Raw genomic sequence first — 15,697 nt, 5'->3', positions numbered from 1 at the left:
GAGCGGCGGGAATGCAGCGGGGCCGGCAGGAGGAGGAGGAGGAGGAGCTGGACGAGGAGGAGGAGGAGGATGGGGATGGCGGCCTGGAGAGCGCCCTGGAGAAGAGCCCGTTCCAGCTGACGGCCGCCGATGTGTACGACATCTCGGCCGTGGTGGGCCGGGACCTGCTGCAGCTCCGCGCCGGGCCCGAGCTCCCCGCCGCCCGCGCGCGGCTGCAGTTCAGGATCGTGCGGGTGCTGGAGATGCTGGAGGCGCTGGTGAGCGAGAGCAGCGTGGCCGAGGAGCAGCTGCGGCGGGAGCGGGACAGTCTGCGGCGGGAGCTGGAGCAGCTGCGGGCGGCGGCGGCCCCGGGCAGCGCCCCGCAGGTGGGTGCGGGTGCGGGCCCGGCCGGGGCACAGCGACACGGGCCGGACTCGCGCGGGTCGCGGAGCCCGCCCCGAACTGCACCAGAGGGGCCGGAGGATGCGCGTGGTCCCTTTTGTCGCAGCAGAACGAGTCTCACAGTGTCACTTCCCGTCTTTGGCCGTGGAGCCCTTCCCGTGGGGTGTTGCAGGTCACGGTGCTGCGCATCCCTCGCTCCCGTTTCACCGCTTTATCTCAGCGGCGTGCGGTGCCAGCAGAGCTGTTCAGGTGCTCGCAGAGTTCACCGAGTACAAACCCACCGTGTTCAGTTCTCACACAGCACCGGCCCCACAGAGGCAACTTGCCATTTGAGCAGAGGCTGGAGCTTTATTACTCTGTGCGAGGGAAACTGGGACCTTAGATTGCTTGGCCTCTCCCATCATCAGAAAAGCTGATAAAAGCAGCTTCTTGGCAAAGTAAATTGCAAACACTTTGGGACAGAGACTTTGCTTTTAGCTGTGGTCAGAGCCTGTCACAGCTGGGGCTGGAAATGCAGTCATCAAGGGAATACAAAAGTAATATGAAGAACTGTAATTAACTGCTTGAGGAAAAATCAGGATTGTGATCAACTTGTACTAGTCCTACAAATCACTCCATGGTTTTGAGAGGTTACGAGATCATGATCACCACTGTTTCTTTTCCAGGTCAGCCTTGGACCAGATAAAATGGTGATCGACCTCACAGATCCCAACCGGCCCCGGTTCACGCTCCAGGAGCTCCGAGATGTGTTGCAAGAGAGAAACCAGCTGAAAGCTCAGCTTCTGGTGGTGCAAGAGGAGCTACAGTGCTATAAGAGGTACAGCATGAAGGCAGCGAAGGACTAATAACTACTAATAACAATTAATTACTTCTTGTCTGGGGAGCTGATCAGATGAGAGCGTGGCACGTTCGGGCCAGGCACTGCCCAGGCCTGTAAGGGACACCTGTGCTCCCAAAAGCATTCGAAGGAAAACAGGGAAACAATGAAGTCTCTGCAACATAATTTTAAAACTGAACTCCCTTTTGCTCTGCACAGTTCTCAGAGTTCCTCAGAGTTCCTAGAGCACAGTTACTCCCACTCCCCAGCCCGTGGGTTCCTGTGCAGTTGCACACACGCAGCGTCCAAAACCACCCCACACCCCAAAGAGCACGGGGCTTTCCCAGCTCAGCCTGAGGCAAAGTTTCCTTCCTGCTGCAGTGTGGGGACACTGCCTGCTCTCCAGTCCTGCACTCCCACGGGTATGGACTGCTCTAGGGACAGCACATTGAGCTCTTTCATCATTCAGGAGAAGCTGGGGGGGTTAGGGCTGCCAGCAGAGGGTTGTGCAAGGCACTTGAACTGTGATCAACAAGCGCTTTGGGAGGAGGGTTTGGTCTTTCTCAGAGGGACCAGCCTGGGAGAACCGGTGTGAGCCAAGGGTGGGATGAGGGAAGGGCCTTACTCTTGGTGCTACAAATTCATTCACCCCCAGGGCTGCTCTCCCCAGCCCTTCTGCCCCTCCTCAGGTTAGGTTATAAACGCTTTGGAGCAAGAAACTACTTCTTAATCTAGACACAAAATAAGCACACCAGATTTCAGTTGAGATATCTCAGCAACAGCCTCCTGGATACAGTGAGCCTGCCCTTTGTCTCGTCTGCAACAGGCAGGTGAAGCCAAGAAGTTAAAAGTTAAATCCAAGAATTTACAAACTGCCTGACAGCACTTCCCCAGCTCAGCTGGATCCTTGCTGTGCAGCCAGTGAAATGGCTTCTTGCTTTGATTTCCCAGCTGTTCCCCAGCTTAGTACAGGCCAAGTTAAAAATTACCAGTGGGGATGTTTTCAGGTTTGGAGTGGTTGCAGTCACAGTGCTGTGCACTGAGTGTGTCAGGGCTGCTTTTCAGTTCAAGTAATTCATGAGGTTATCTCCTTGTAGAGTGCTACAGCTTAAGCCAAAATCCATCTTCCCTTTAAACAGTCACATCAAATTCTAATTGTAATTGCACAGCCACAAAGAGGAGCTGTGCAGGGGAAGGGGATAAATATATGGTCTAAAATGCCTGGTGTATATTGGAAATGAGCTCAATTTAGCACAAGGTACCAAACAGCCACCCAAGGACTGGCTGCTGGTGTTTGGGGAGTGCAGTTTTCATGGTGATCTCTGGGTAGAAGTTGTGCAGATGTTACAGCTCTGCAGTGTCCCCAGACAGCTCCCAGTCCTGTTTCTCCAAGAGGAGAATGTGCCTCAGCATTACCCCAGTCCTGGTGTCACAGCAGTTTCGGGATGCTCTGTGTTGGTGTTTCCAAACCCAGCGAGGGTTGTTTGGCTGCTCCCAGCCCTGCAGGCACAGGTTTGATCCACTCACTCCCAGCAGATGAGGTCAGCTCAGGACAGTGACTGGCAGGCTGGGAAAACACTGAGTGTGCAGGCTGAGAAAGTCCAACCTGGTTCCAAGCAAGGAAAACTCCTTTGGTAAAGCTAAAGTAGGAGGTTACAACTTGTGGAGTGCAGGAACAGCCAAGTGGGATCACAGAATTGAGAGCTGAGGCAAAGCCTTTCTTCTCTCCTCTGTAGGGTGGAAAGAGGAACAGGCACCTGCCCTGCAGGGAGCTGGGAATATCCCATGTGTTCCCAGCCTCGGTGGCTGCACTGAAGGTACCACAGATCCACCCCTGCAGGAATTCACCTTGTGTGTCTGCACCCTCCTCTTATCCCTGGACCTCTCTACACATCCAACCTGTAATTCCACATCCAACCTGTAATTCCGCATCCCTTTCACCCCCATCAGGATTTGCCATTTTTCTCCTGTGGAGAAGTCAGCTTGTTACTTCAGTGTTCCCACTAAAGCACAGCCCCACTGCAATCCTTAGAGATAACAATTCCTTATTTTCCACTCATTACGAGGAAGAGGCCGGGCTGCCACCCCTGGCCTGTGAACTCCCATTCATCCATGTCCCAGCATCCAGGGGTTAACATGAACACACTGTCACTGTGCACAAACCCAGGAAAAATAAACCACCCCCTTTCTTTTCCCAGTGGAATCATCTCCCAGAGAAAGGACCAAACTGAAGAACTGGAAAAAGAAAGCAGTGGCAGCAGCGCCGGCACCAGCAAGGACAGGGGGGAGAAGACAATCATCAAACGGCTGTAAGTTTGTCTGCAGCTTTTTGGGCACAAGCTGGGAGAACGTGGAACCCTCACCCACAGGGAATGCAGGGATGGATGCTGAACTCTAGCCTAGTTGGCTGGAGATTGTTTTCTCCTGCTCCCCCTGTAATGTTACAAACCCGATAAGGAAATCTTTTCCTGTGGAAAAAGCACTCCACAGGAAGGCAACCTCCACCCAGGCGAGCAGGGAGTCACTTCTTTTTAGGAAAAACAAGTGTTTCAGAGCAAAGCAATGCACTGTTTGCCTCCCCTGCCAGCACCTCAGCCTGTGCTGTGGGAACACACTGGCCCTGCAGGTTTGTTTTCACTCTACACAGCACCCACGAGCTCAGGCCCTGGCCCTGAAGTTCCCCAAAATAGCAGAGCACGGTGACACAGCCCCCTCCCAGCATTCCCAGCTGCCTGTCCACTTGGACATCACTGTTTCCTTTCTGTTGTTGGCTTTTTTTTTTAGGTTTTCTTTTAAACACGGAAAATGAGCATCCTCAAGGACTCCTGCTGAGCACGGCCCTGATGAGGGAGGAGACAAGGGCTGGGAGAAGCAGCACCACTCCCACTGCAGAGAAGGAGCAATCTCATCAAAACTGTGTTGTATAATAATCCTTCAGGATAGTTTTTACTCTGCTTTCTCAGAAACTGTTGAAAACAGACACTTTTTGTATTTCTTAGATTCCTGTCAGACATTTCCCACACGTAGAAAATAAACCTTTATACACAGGTGGGGTTTATTCTTATTAAAAGAGCCTGTGATGATCGGTACAATAACACATTTCCCCTGTCCAGCTATCCAAGCACTCAGCCCAAGTGATTCTGCAAGATGAAGGTGATGTTTAAGAGGCAATCCCAAGTGGCTGGTTGGGGTTGAGATGAAGGAGAGTGGAGAGGAGAGCACAGCAAGGGAAGGAGAGCTGCTCTGCCCACAGGAAGGATGGAGGTGCAGGAATGCTCAGGCTGGAACAGATGCAACACCTAATTTCTGACAGCTGAAGGGCTCCTGGGGAAGGCAGCTGAGTTTTGCACGAGCTCTGTTCTTCCCATCAGCTGCCACAAGCTGGGTGTTGGCCCCAGGAATGAGATTTAGCACCAGTGGAAAGATTTAGGGCAAAGGAGTGGGAAAGCTTGAAAGACTCCAATTAGAGTCCCCATTTAGAAAGGGAGAATATCCAGAGCAGAAAAGCCTGAGCAGACATAAAAGGAGCAGTGACAGGGATCAAACTCTGATCTTCCTCTCTTCAGAAGTCTCTGAAGTTTTTTGATTCCCTCTCACACACTTGGCAGCACGAGCAATATAGGCCACTTCCCACAGCTGCTGGGCTGCAGTGGGAGGGTGGCTGAGCAGAAGGCAGAGCTGCAGCCTCCCCTCACAGTCCCAGGGCATGAGGAGGCACCAGAGAAGGAAGTTACTGCATTGCCTGAGCACAGGCTCTGTGATTGAAACTAAAGAAAGAATCACAAATTAACACACCTCTGAGGTGAAAAGAGATGTGCTCTGAACTCCATCCTCCTGGGGTTTATCCAGGAATGTATTTTCCAGTCTCCTTTAGAAAGAGCAGTTTAGCTCCCAACCCAAGGACACCTTTTCCCTGAGAAGTGCTTTACACCATATTAGAAGATGAAACCTTCCTAACAGGGACAGAGACAAACATCCAAGTGGCAGTTTCTGTGAGAAATACACTGATACCTCAGCTCCTAGGAAAGTCAAGGATACACATGCAGTGCAACATCAGCTTTATTTCCATCTGACCCAGTGCTACTCCATGACCAGTTAAGCCTTTCAGAGAAAACAACTTTGTTTTTACGTAAAACAGGGAGATCTTTCCCCTTTTTGTTTACACAAGTGATGCTGAAGAACAGAGGTTTTAAGCTATTCCACCTGATAAAGGACAAGTAAATGTTTAAATAAAATAACCCCCAAAGAATAATTTGACTCTAATCTTAAGGGAAGTGCTCTAGTTGAAGGGGATACTGTACACACTGCTGAGGTCTCTGCTACTGAGACCAGAGGAAAAAATCCCTGCCAACTCAGCTGAGTTGGCCTTATCTTACCTGCAGCTCAGCACAGGGAAGGTAACAGGTCTCCAGTTACTTCTTCAGAAATGTGAACACACCCAGGCTGGCTCTGCCGAGTTTGCCTTGTGTTAAGCAGTAAATATCAAGCATTTCATCATAGCTAATGATTTTCACAGCTTGCTTTCCAATGCTCATCAACTGCAATGGAGACAGGTAGTATAGCAGCCACTTCATCAATAATAAATATATTCTTTATTTTACACAGACATTGTCTTCAAGTTTTTAATTTAAAAAATACATCACCAAGCCACCTCTCTTGCTGCTGGAGCACACAACCAGGATGTTGTTGCTATCTGACCTATCACATAGGCAAGCACAAGATTGTCCTAGAGGGCATTCAGCTGGAACAGCAGCAGCCTTCAAGACATGAGGAACAGGAGACATTAACAGAGCCACAGATTCCTTGCTGACATCTTCCAGCAGCAAGCGTGGCCGATGGCTCACAGCCATTTTTCATCTACACACGTGCCAAGCCTGCCTTGGCAAAAATTCCAACTGGTAAGAAATCATCTTTAACATAAAGGACCTGCATTGTATTGCCTGCCTATATCCCAGATTCTCCAACAGGAACATTCCAAACAGCCATGAGATGCCAAGTGCTTGACTCCCATGTAACCCAGTGGGACCAGACCACGCTGGACAGACCTACAGGACCAGGCAATAAGGAATCTGCTTTCTTCACTGCACGAGCTCCATTGTTACACTCTGAAGCTGCACGTGAAGAGGACTCCTATTTTTGGAACCGCTATGCTCTACTTCAAGCATTCACAGTAAATAAATAGCTTCTGATGTGGCTAACTAGCATAGGAAGGTAATATAAAAATTTTTGGAGAGAGCTTTTACTTCTTTAAAATCCTCTGGGAGACACCTCCAACAATCAGCCATCGATATAAAAAGATACCTTCTTAAATTTTAGAAAATAAGTAACGTCAAACATTGATTCTCACCGTGAAGCTCCACCTTCACATTTGTACTCAGCATCCACCCAGTCTATCACAATCCATCCTCGTTTGGCTGGGAGTCATTTCTCCAAAGCAAGCAGCCAATCTGACCATCCTTTTTTTCCCCCCCTCAGTGCCAGTGCATTTAAAGTTCATTGCCAACAGATTATACGACACCGGAAAAACTGGATTCCTACCCCAAATTACTGGAGAGTGACAGGAGCATCCATGTCAGGGAAGCCTGCCAGCACTGGGCTGGGGACAGCAGCGTGACAGGCAGTCAGGCCATGAGCAGAGCACAGAAGCACCTCTGCTGTCAGAGCTATCGGCCGGTTCATCGCCCCAAAGCGGAGCGTGAGAGTTCCTCGCGAAAGCAGCCGCACAACCCCCGAGATCTGAAGTTTCTGTGCGAGTCTCTGACTGCTCAAGTGGCACTGGTCACTGTGTGAAGCATTCAGATTTTAGGGAGGGTTTCCTTTTGCGATGATACAAAAGTTTTGGCAATCTAAGATCGATTCCTGAAGCCTGCCTGGGAAAGTGTAAGAGGTGTTTAAACACTGCAAAGCAAAAAGGAGCTCGCTAGACCAGGAGCAGTCCATAAGAAAGCTGAGGGGAGCGAGGGCAGGAGAAGGAAATCCAGACTCCCTGGAGAACACTCAGTCCAGGAAAAAAAAAAACCAAACCAAAGCAAAGAAGATGAATTAGTGTTTCAGCCATGGATGAGCTTCAATGGAAGCTTTGCTCCTGTCTCCATAGTCGTACAAGAGCTCTTCCCCTGCTTTAATGTCCCTGGAAGCGATGAGGATGAGATGAGGAACACCATCGATGTCATGGAGCTTGGTCTGGCAGTTGCCACATTTGCTGTGATTAATGAGCCTTCCCAGGCGATTCGTTTCCTTTGTAGCATCGACACTGAAAGGACAAGAACGGTTTTTGTGGAGCAAAACCCGAGTGCAAACAGGATGGAGAATGAGGAATCCACACAAGGCTTGGAAAACGAAGGAGAAGCAGAACATTACAGACCAATAAATATGGGAAAGCAAGGAAACTAAAACAATCTGGGAGATTTTTAATTTAGCCCAAGACTGAAAACTTCAGACTGTTTGAGCTCCTTTTTTTCAGATGTAGGACACCACCAGAAAGGCTGGATACTTTAAATATCCTCCCCTCAGGAAAGCTGTGTCCAGGCTAAGCCTATTTACTGAGTAAAGCAGCAAAAGTAAATCAGCAAAAGGAAGGCTGAGAATGCCTAAATACTACGTGCCCAAATTCCAGAGACCTGGCTACTCCAGCTCTAGTGCCCCTCATTGCACAAGGGAGTGTTATGGCACTAACAAGGCACTTGGAACACAGGGCACTTCAAGATAATTAACAGGCACACAGGTGGTTAAGTGACCCACACTCCAGTATCCACAGCAGGATCAGCCAAGGAGGAAAGAAGGTAGGCAGAGTAATTAGAGACATGGAGGCAATTAAATTTGAGGCAAATAAACCAGTAAATATGATAAAGCATGGAGCTGGGGGGGCGTCATGTGCTGGGGGAACAAGGACACCCAGCCAGAGACACCTGAAGGAAATGTTTCTCTTCCAGAGAGTTTGTCCATCGGGCTTTTCAAACCGAATCCTTGCAACTCAGAAAAAGGAGTTGAGTTTTAGAAGAGAGAAAGCAGGGCTGGAAGTCTCATCCAAGCAGATTCAGCTCTCCATGTGCTCGTGCTGCACTCCAGGGAACAGCGCTCTGAGTCACCCACCAGCCCAGACGGGGAGGGCGCTCTCGGACCGCGGATCAGAGCTCCGAAAGATTCCTAATTCCCGGTTCCCATTAAAAACACAAAACTGGCATGAAACGAGAAAAGGTTTAGCAGCATCCAAAGCTCCTGGGAGCTTGAGGGAAGAGGAGCTTACCAGTAGGTTTTGCTGAGGTACTGGAAATAGTACATGTAGCAGCCCGTGGATGGATCCTGAGCGTACACAGCCTCCCGTTTCTTGGCGTCCGTGATCTCCAGGAGGTCCCCGTGATATTCCACCACAAACTCCCCACGAGTGAAATGTTTCGTAGCAATGACTCCCCTGCCCTTGCCATCGATGTAATCGATCTGCAGGGTCGAAAAGCAAATCAGCTGGGAAATTCAAAGGTATTTACGTGACTGCACATAGGTTGATTACTGGGAAATGAGTGATTTGTCACTAGAAAATGCTGTCAAAGGGAATTTGTGTGAACCGCAGACAAAGCTGTAGCAGCTGCCTGGCACTGTGGAAGAAACACAGGATGAGTATGGGATACACCCAGGCTGCCAGGTAGTGTGACACAAAGGCTTCTAACCAGAGAAATAAGAGTTTCTTTAAATAAACCCTAACTCTTCTCTGGGTGTCTGTTTTTTCATTTAAACTCCCAGCGAGCCTTTCCACTTCAGGTGGATGTCAGCACACACAGGTTAGAAAGGTAAAGGAACAGTAAGAGTGATTACAAAAATTTCATTTATCACCCACCAGTACATTTCAGTATTCCTGCCTCGCCCTGTAAATTGGACATCTCCAAGGAAGTCCTATCACTGTCACAGATGTGACAAGCTTTATCTCCAGGCTGCTGCTTTTCAAGAGTCACAGCTCTCCTGCACTTCCAGGGGCCATTCCTGCTTTAAATTCTAAAAGGGCTGATCAGAACAACCCAAGTGTAAGCTCTTGGTCTCCTTAACTGGACAGCAGTGGGAGGAAAACCAGTACAAGCCATCACACCAAGAGCCAGACAAACCCCACAGCAATGGGCTGGACAGACTAAGAGCAGTTGTTGGCTGGCACTGCACTCACCTTCATTCCTTCTTCTTTCCCACTTGTAATCAGCTCATCTATTTTCCTCCTCTCCTCAGTCTGTAGAAGAAACAAGAACAAACAAAACCACAACTTCTGTAGTGTGTTCTAGAGCTGAAAGGCATCACCAGCCAGTGACACTCATTGTCCCAGACCATCCCATATTTCCAGCACAACTGAATGGCAGAGACACAGATTTCTATTCAAACAGCTGCATTCTGTCCTAGAGCTGGACCAGCATTTCCAAATTTTAAGCATGTTCTTAACAATACTTCCAGTGCAGAGTGTTATTTGTATTTGGAATGGAAACCATTTACAGATATTTACACACTTCCTCAAATCTTCAACTAACCAGCCACATTAGAAGTCGTGTCATTTAAACAAGAGGCCCTACCTCCAATTCAGATTTGCTCTTCCTGGAACTTCTCCTGACTGGGTAATAATCTGTCACTTTTCGGTTTGGTGGCCTTCCTTGCGTTCTAAGGGGTGAGAAAGAGAGAGAACACACACGCTTTTCAGACTATTTGTGAAGTCACACCTCTAGGACAGAGGTGTGTGCAAGAAATTTGTATTTTCAGCTTGGTATGCTGAGGGGTGACCAAGATGAATCAGTGGTTGTTATCGGTACTCTTCAAGCCAAAGCTACATCCCATTTTTCCCCCCACACTATTTCCACTGCTCCAACACTAACAACAACAAAAATGAGATGCCATTGGAAATCAGCTGAAGGTCACATCACAAGTCTGGAGCTCCCTGTGTGCCTTGCCAGAAGGCACCCGAAAATGTAGGTCATGAAAACTGCTTGGCAAGGAATTCATTAATGTCAGGTCACACTGCTCTGATGCCACGAGAAAGAGGATCAGCTCAGCCAGGAAGCCTCCAACTGCTCTGTTTCTGACAAGATACATCCCCATTTGTCCACAGAAAAGTAAGGCTTAACGGCTCATTAATTTCTTTTTCCACGGCTGATCAGCAAGTATTTCACTGCTGATAAAATACCCTGACCTTGCTTTCACCAGAACCAAGTTCTCTGCAAGGCAGATCAATACTTGGATGCAATTCTGGGGGGGGGGTTAAATCCAATATTCCCGAGAAAACCAGGTGCTCTCCTTTTACAATTCCACAACTCACTCACTTTTTCCTTGGTCCACGTTTTGCTTTCACCATCTTTTTCTGAGCTGGCTTTGTCTTGGCCTCCTCAGCACAGTCTGCAGGCAGGGGGGGCTTCTGAGCTTCTGGGCTTTCTTGCTTTTGATCAGAGGGCGCTGAAGGATTGCAGCCACCTTCCTTCTCCTTCTGCTCTTCTGCTTTCACAGCACCTTCAACTGTTTTGCCACCATTCTTTTTTCCTGCTGACAGGCAAACAAAGGAAGGCTCTGAGCTCAGGGCCAGCTACACCAGAGAGCTGTCAGTGAATTCCAGGGGTTTGGAGTTCTGCTCCTCCTCTGACATCACCTCCCCCTGCTCAAACAGCTGGGGCACAGGCAGGTGAGCGGGGCTTAAAGCTGAGTCAGCTTTTCATGGAGAGCAAATGCCCAGCTTGGACAGTCCCATCTGCTGAGCCAGATGTTTCATCTCCCTGGAGAAGTGAAGCACAGCTGGCAAGGCCCCAGCACAGGGAGCAACCAAAGCCATCTTCACTTCCCTGTCAAAACTGGGGAGCCAAATCAGGAGCCAAAGGCCCTGAGTGTGCAGCAAACCTGGCACTTGCTGTGCTGAGAGGGACTCACAACACCTGCTGGCTCAAGGCATTTGCATCAAAACGTTTTGACAAATTACCCAGGTTATTAAAAATACACCTTTAAACACAAGCCAGCTGAGTTTTTCTTCCTCTCCACCAACTTATGGAATTTTCCCATTTCCAGTGACTACAATGAAGCCCCTGGCACTCAGCATTCACAGTCTGTGCTCCTCCTTCCCACTGCTTTTATTTCTTCCTGAAAATCTGACAATTGTTGTGGCTTCTCCTACCAGCACCTCAACCTCATACCTAATATGACTTTCTATAAATTAGTCAAATTACAGAATAAGCCAGTTTTAGTTAATAAAGCAGATCTCCCAAAAATTAGACAAACTCCAAGCACTGACCCAAAGAAGCAGAGTAGTAATAGAACTGCAGGGAAATTGGGGCACACTGACAACACAAGGGTTAGGTTTTTGTATCCAGACAAAAGAAACATGGCCAGACAAAAAAACAGGGGGAAAAATTGCCTGGTAAACCTATGAGTGAAGTTTTGAGAAAGATCAGGGCACACCCATCTTTGTAGAGTCCCAGTTTGCCAATAGAGTTGGCAATGGAATTCTGGGAAAGCTGCTGGGCCCGGGGAGCTGCCCAGCCTCGTTAACTGGGTATTAAAAGTTACAAATTGTGGGTGGGGGCCAGCACATTTAACAAGATAAGAATCCGAAAGTCAATCTTACCGGCTCCTCTCCTGAAGGTTTCCTTGAGTGTTTTGCCCTGACATTTCCCCTCGTGATACATGACCGAGTTCTCCTCTTGCAGCGGGGGCCGAGCACCAGGAGCTTTGTTAGGGTTCAGGTAGCTGTAGATTTTGGATTGGCCAAGAAACACATTCTCCTAAAACAGACCCACACAGAAATCAGCACACCACAGAGGCTGCAGGAGCTTCAGCTTGGCATCCACAGCACTCTGCAGAGCACAGGGCTGACAGCTGACTGTGCTGGTGCAAATTATGCTGCTTTAATGCTGCAGTTGCTGTTTCTGAGTGAAAATATAACGGTGGTGAGCGCTGTGAGAACCTCACCAGTGCAAACTCTCAGTCTGAGAGAGCTTTCAGATGAAATGTGGCAGGATGAGGTAGCCAGAACTAACTCCAGCCTCCACCCTGTGCTTCGCAGCATGAACTCTGGTGCTAAAAAAAAACCCCAAGCCCGAGCTCCTCTGGAGGAAGGAGGCTCAGGGAGTGCAAGCCAACCAAAATACAGAGAAGGCAGCAAAAACTGCCCAAGCCCAGTCCAGACCCCTCAGAGACTCCCTCAGAGCCTGGGAGCTTCCAGCTCCTCTCAGGAGGTGTCAAATGTTACTGCAGTTTTACAAGCTCTACTGGGCAGCACAGAAGACAGGAATGAGTTTTACACTCCAGCTTGAGTGACACCTCTCAGGGGAGCCTGGGAGAGAAACAGTGCTATCCATTTATCCATTATTAGTCACAAAATAAAGTGTAAAAGCCAGTGAAAACAACAAAAACATGCATCCATTTCTCTAGGAAAGTAAGGAACAATGGTTGCCATTAGTTAAAAAGAATAACTCAAATATAGCAGACTAAACAAATACCTCCCTATACCTGAGCACACAAACACTGAAAGAGTAAATAGAGCACACGACACATTGGATAATTTTAATAATTAACATAATCATGAATGACAAACACAAAATAAGGCCAGTTAAAGGCTCAAATCTTACTCCATGAATAAAATAAAGCCAGTTAAAGGCTCAAATCTTATTCCACGAATAAACTTTGCTGAAGATTAGGATTAGAGAGAAAAGCGTGATAAAAAGCAAGTGAGTGGGACACACCCTGACCCCCAATGTTTTTGAAAGGCCTGTGAAAGACAAAACCTGCTTATTAAAAAGCTGGGGCTTTGAAGCACGAAACACTACGAAAACACTGCATTTTAACCACTGCAAGCAACGAACCCTGTGCTGCAAAGTTCTCGAGATTTAGTGAGGAGTTTAAATACGGGCATTTTGGGAGAGCAAACGGAGCAACCAAGTGCAGTGTCCACCTGCCAGCTGAGCCTTCAGGCTCTGAACACGCAGGAAAGCAACAACGATTTTCCCAGCGCAGCTTCCTCCCCTCGTTTCCAGCTCCCTCCCTGCCCGCTGCGCTCCGGGCGCTACCGAGAGGCGGCTGCCACGTCTTTGTCTGTGCCAGGCTGGAGACCCTGGAGAGCAGAGATTCTCCCAGCACAGCAGAGCGCACGAAGGGCTCTGAGCGGCTCTGGGGTTTAATGCAACAGCCACGATTATCTCTATTGGGCGTTAAACGCAAAGCGACCATCCAAGCCCCTGCCAGCTGCCTGTGACAGAACTGCAGGACGGGGGAGATGGCACGGAGGGAATGCCGGGGCTGGGCCTGGCTGCTCGCAGGGGAAGCACGGGAAGACCCCGGTTCTACGTAAAGTTACCTGATTTCTCAATGATTGCAAGGGCCCAGCATGCCGGGGCGGGGCAGCCGCCCGCCCGTTCCCAACAACCCGGGGGGCAGCGGAGAGCGCAGGAGACCCCCGGGAATGACCCGCCCCGTTCCGCCCGCCCAGGCCCGGGCACTGCTTACCCCGCCGGCCCGGGGGCGGCCGGGGCCCTTCCTGTCGGCGCTCTCGGGGGTCGCCTTCTCCGCGCCGCCCGCCCTGGTCTTGGGCATGTTCTTCCCTAGGAGCGAGGGGGGAAGGTGGGCGCCTGAGCCATGTCCGGCGCGGCCGCCCGCGGTCATCGCCGGGCCGCCCCGGCCTGCGCCATGTTTAAAGGGCTGGATGCGACAGGGCGAGCCGCGGCGGCCCAGCCCCTTCCCGGCGAGCTGCGCACACCGCGCGGGGGAGGAGTCCCGCCGGCCCCGGCGCCCCGCACCTCCCGGGAGGAGCTTCCGCGCCGCGGAGATGCCCCGCGCCGCGCGGCCCCCGCCCCGCGCCTGCCGCGCCCTGGCCCCGCTCCCGCTCCGCTCGCCCCCGCTCCGCTCCGCCCCGCGCACCTCCGGCCATGGCGGCGGCGGCCCCGCAGCCCCGCGCCGGGCGGGCCCCGCTGTCCCCGCGGGGCGGTTGGCGGCGGCGGCGGGGACTCCGCGGGGAGACGCCGCGCTGCCCCTGGCAACCCCATTGGCCCAACCGCCTGCCGATCAGCCGTCCCGCGCCTCTGATTGGCGCGCGGGGCCGCGGCCCGCCCTCCCCCTGTCAGCCCGCGGTGGCGGCAGCTCCCGGGAACGAGGTTTGAACGCGCGTTCCGCGGGCGCTGATTGGCCCGCGCGGAGGGCACGCGGCGCTCTGATTGGCGGCCCCGCGGGGAAGGCCCCGCCCACGGCCGGGCCGCGCCACGTGCGCTGGACCGAGCGGGACCCGCCGGACCGGGGGGCGGAGCCCGGCCTGGACCCCCCCGGAACCCCCGTCCCGTCCCGTCCGGTGTGACCGGGCACCGACCCCGCCAGCGCCTCCTCCCTCCTGCGCCTCTCCGGGCATACACAGCTCCCGCCACCTCACAGCGGGGATCCGGGGGGCTCCTATTCCCGGCGGGATTGTACAACTCTGCTCTCTGAAATTATTAGGCTGCTTTATGCAATTTCTATCTTAAATGGCTCTGTTTGATATTTAAGTCTATTAATTCCATCCTCAAAAGTTGTCTGGAGAGTAGATAATACTCAAGTGTTGCATCAAAGCTCTTCTCATGTCTCCTACTCCATAAGGAGGGCACCTAAAGGTTGGCAAAACCACAAAGTGGGACATGAACGGACGGAACTGCCCCCGACACCGGGAGAGCTGGAACAGCCTCCATCATCGATGCCCTGGTCAGAAGCTGCCAACAGGACCAGTGTGTACACTTGGAAATTAGGAAAGTACAAATGCAATAAGTAACACAGAGATGAGGGAAGAGCACACACGGATCAGGAACCTGGATGGACGTCAAGTGGATGCCATCATGGAAGGTGGGATATCACCACTTTGGTGCTCCATGATAAGTAGAACAACTATAGTGACCAACAACACACGTTTAGTGCTTCTTCTTATCGGTGTCAGCCCTTCTCTGACAGCACCTTTGTGTGCTCAGGACTGGGGTGGTGCCACAGGAGCTGCCCCCAGTGTTATCACCACGGGGGTGGCTGCCCACCCAAGGCTTATCTTCAGCCCCAGCCTGCTGCTTGTCTCTTAGGCATTCCCACAGTGACATGATCTGCTGGCTCGGGATGGTGATGCACCTGAAAACTCCCCTTCTCCTTGAGAACAGAAAAAAACTCCTGTCAACTTCAGCAAGAGCTGCCCAGGAGGGGCCTCGTCCTTCCCGGGCTGTCCCTTGGCAGTTGGGGGCTCACAGACAGGAATGTGGTGAGGCTGCAGAGAAGGAGGCACTTGGAGAGACAAACAACCCCAGGTCTGCATGGGCTCTGTCATTTGTTACGTCTCTGTCTTCCCTAACACTGAATTTTACACAAGGGCAACCAAAACGTTTCCCTGTTGACATCCACTGGGCACCGTGTCCAGGAACATCCATGCCCGTGGTGCTCCTCCATCAAGGCAGGTCCACCAAGCTCTCCACAAAAGCACCAGAGCAGACCCTGCTCTCATTTCTCCTCCTCAATTCACGGTGTTCTTATCTTCCATGCAACTGGGAAAAAAAAAATCAT

At 51.1% G+C, this 15,697-nt stretch overlaps 2 protein-coding genes across 4 annotated transcripts; one reads left to right on the top strand and one right to left on the bottom strand.

Annotated features, from left to right (window-relative positions):
* The first annotated feature begins 11 nt into the window (after positions 1 to 11).
* RILPL2 (Rab interacting lysosomal protein like 2) lies at positions 12 to 5,804 on the top strand. The gene is made up of 4 exons (XM_050318327.1): positions 12 to 365; positions 1,047 to 1,198; positions 3,397 to 3,507; positions 3,983 to 5,804. The coding sequence occupies exons 1-4, from the start codon at positions 12 to 14 to the stop codon at positions 4,005 to 4,007; spliced, it is 642 nt and encodes a 213-aa protein (XP_050174284.1). The 3' UTR covers positions 4,008 to 5,804.
* KMT5A (lysine methyltransferase 5A) lies at positions 5,768 to 14,111 on the bottom strand. 3 transcript variants are annotated; one of them, XM_050318324.1, is made up of 8 exons: positions 14,057 to 14,111; positions 13,646 to 13,740; positions 11,769 to 11,925; positions 10,483 to 10,699; positions 9,742 to 9,826; positions 9,348 to 9,407; positions 8,445 to 8,635; positions 5,768 to 7,451 (listed from the first exon to the last, which is right to left on the bottom strand). In XM_050318324.1, exons 1-8 carry the CDS (start codon positions 14,064 to 14,066, stop codon positions 7,241 to 7,243), a joined length of 1,026 nt encoding a protein of 341 aa, XP_050174281.1. In that variant the 5' UTR covers positions 14,067 to 14,111; the 3' UTR covers positions 5,768 to 7,240. The 3 variants fall into 3 exon arrangements, with proteins under 3 accessions (XP_050174281.1, XP_050174279.1, XP_050174280.1); XM_050318322.1 differs by lacking the exon at positions 14,057 to 14,111 and having other exon boundaries at positions 13,646 to 13,866; XM_050318323.1 differs by lacking the exon at positions 14,057 to 14,111 and having other exon boundaries at positions 10,483 to 10,696; positions 13,646 to 13,866.
* Positions 14,112 to 15,697: the final 1,586 nt, after the last annotated feature.

Source organism: Myiozetetes cayanensis, unplaced genomic scaffold (genome assembly GCF_022539395.1).
Source record: "Myiozetetes cayanensis isolate MyiCay16 unplaced genomic scaffold, myiCay2020 scf21, whole genome shotgun sequence".
Classification (NCBI taxonomy): Eukaryota; Metazoa; Chordata; class Aves; order Passeriformes; family Tyrannidae; genus Myiozetetes; species Myiozetetes cayanensis.
This window is presented reverse-complemented; position numbering and strand designations above follow the sequence as displayed.

Excerpts from the sequence above, each read along its gene's own strand:
- RILPL2 (XM_050318327.1), top strand. The coding sequence starts at position 12 with ATGCAGCGGGGCCGGCAGGAGGAGGAGGAGGAGGAGCTGGACGAGGAG. Across the intron at positions 366-1,046 it reads CCCCGGGCAGCGCCCCGCAG|GTCAGCCTTGGACCAGATAA; the intron begins GTGGGTGCGGGT and ends TTTCTTTTCCAG. Across the intron at positions 3,508-3,982 it reads AAGACAATCATCAAACGGCT|GTTTTCTTTTAAACACGGAA; the intron begins GTAAGTTTGTCT and ends TTTTTTTTTTAG.
- KMT5A (XM_050318322.1), bottom strand. The coding sequence starts at position 13,801 with ATGACCGCGGGCGGCCGCGCCGGACATGGCTCAGGCGCCCACCTTCCC. Across the intron at positions 10,700-11,768 it reads AACCTTCAGGAGAGGAGCCG|CAGGAAAAAAGAATGGTGGC; the intron begins GTAAGATTGACT and ends TTTGCCTGTCAG. Across the intron at positions 7,452-8,444 it reads TACCTCAGCAAAACCTACTG|TGTCGATGCTACAAAGGAAA; the intron begins GTAAGCTCCTCT and ends TTGTCCTTTCAG.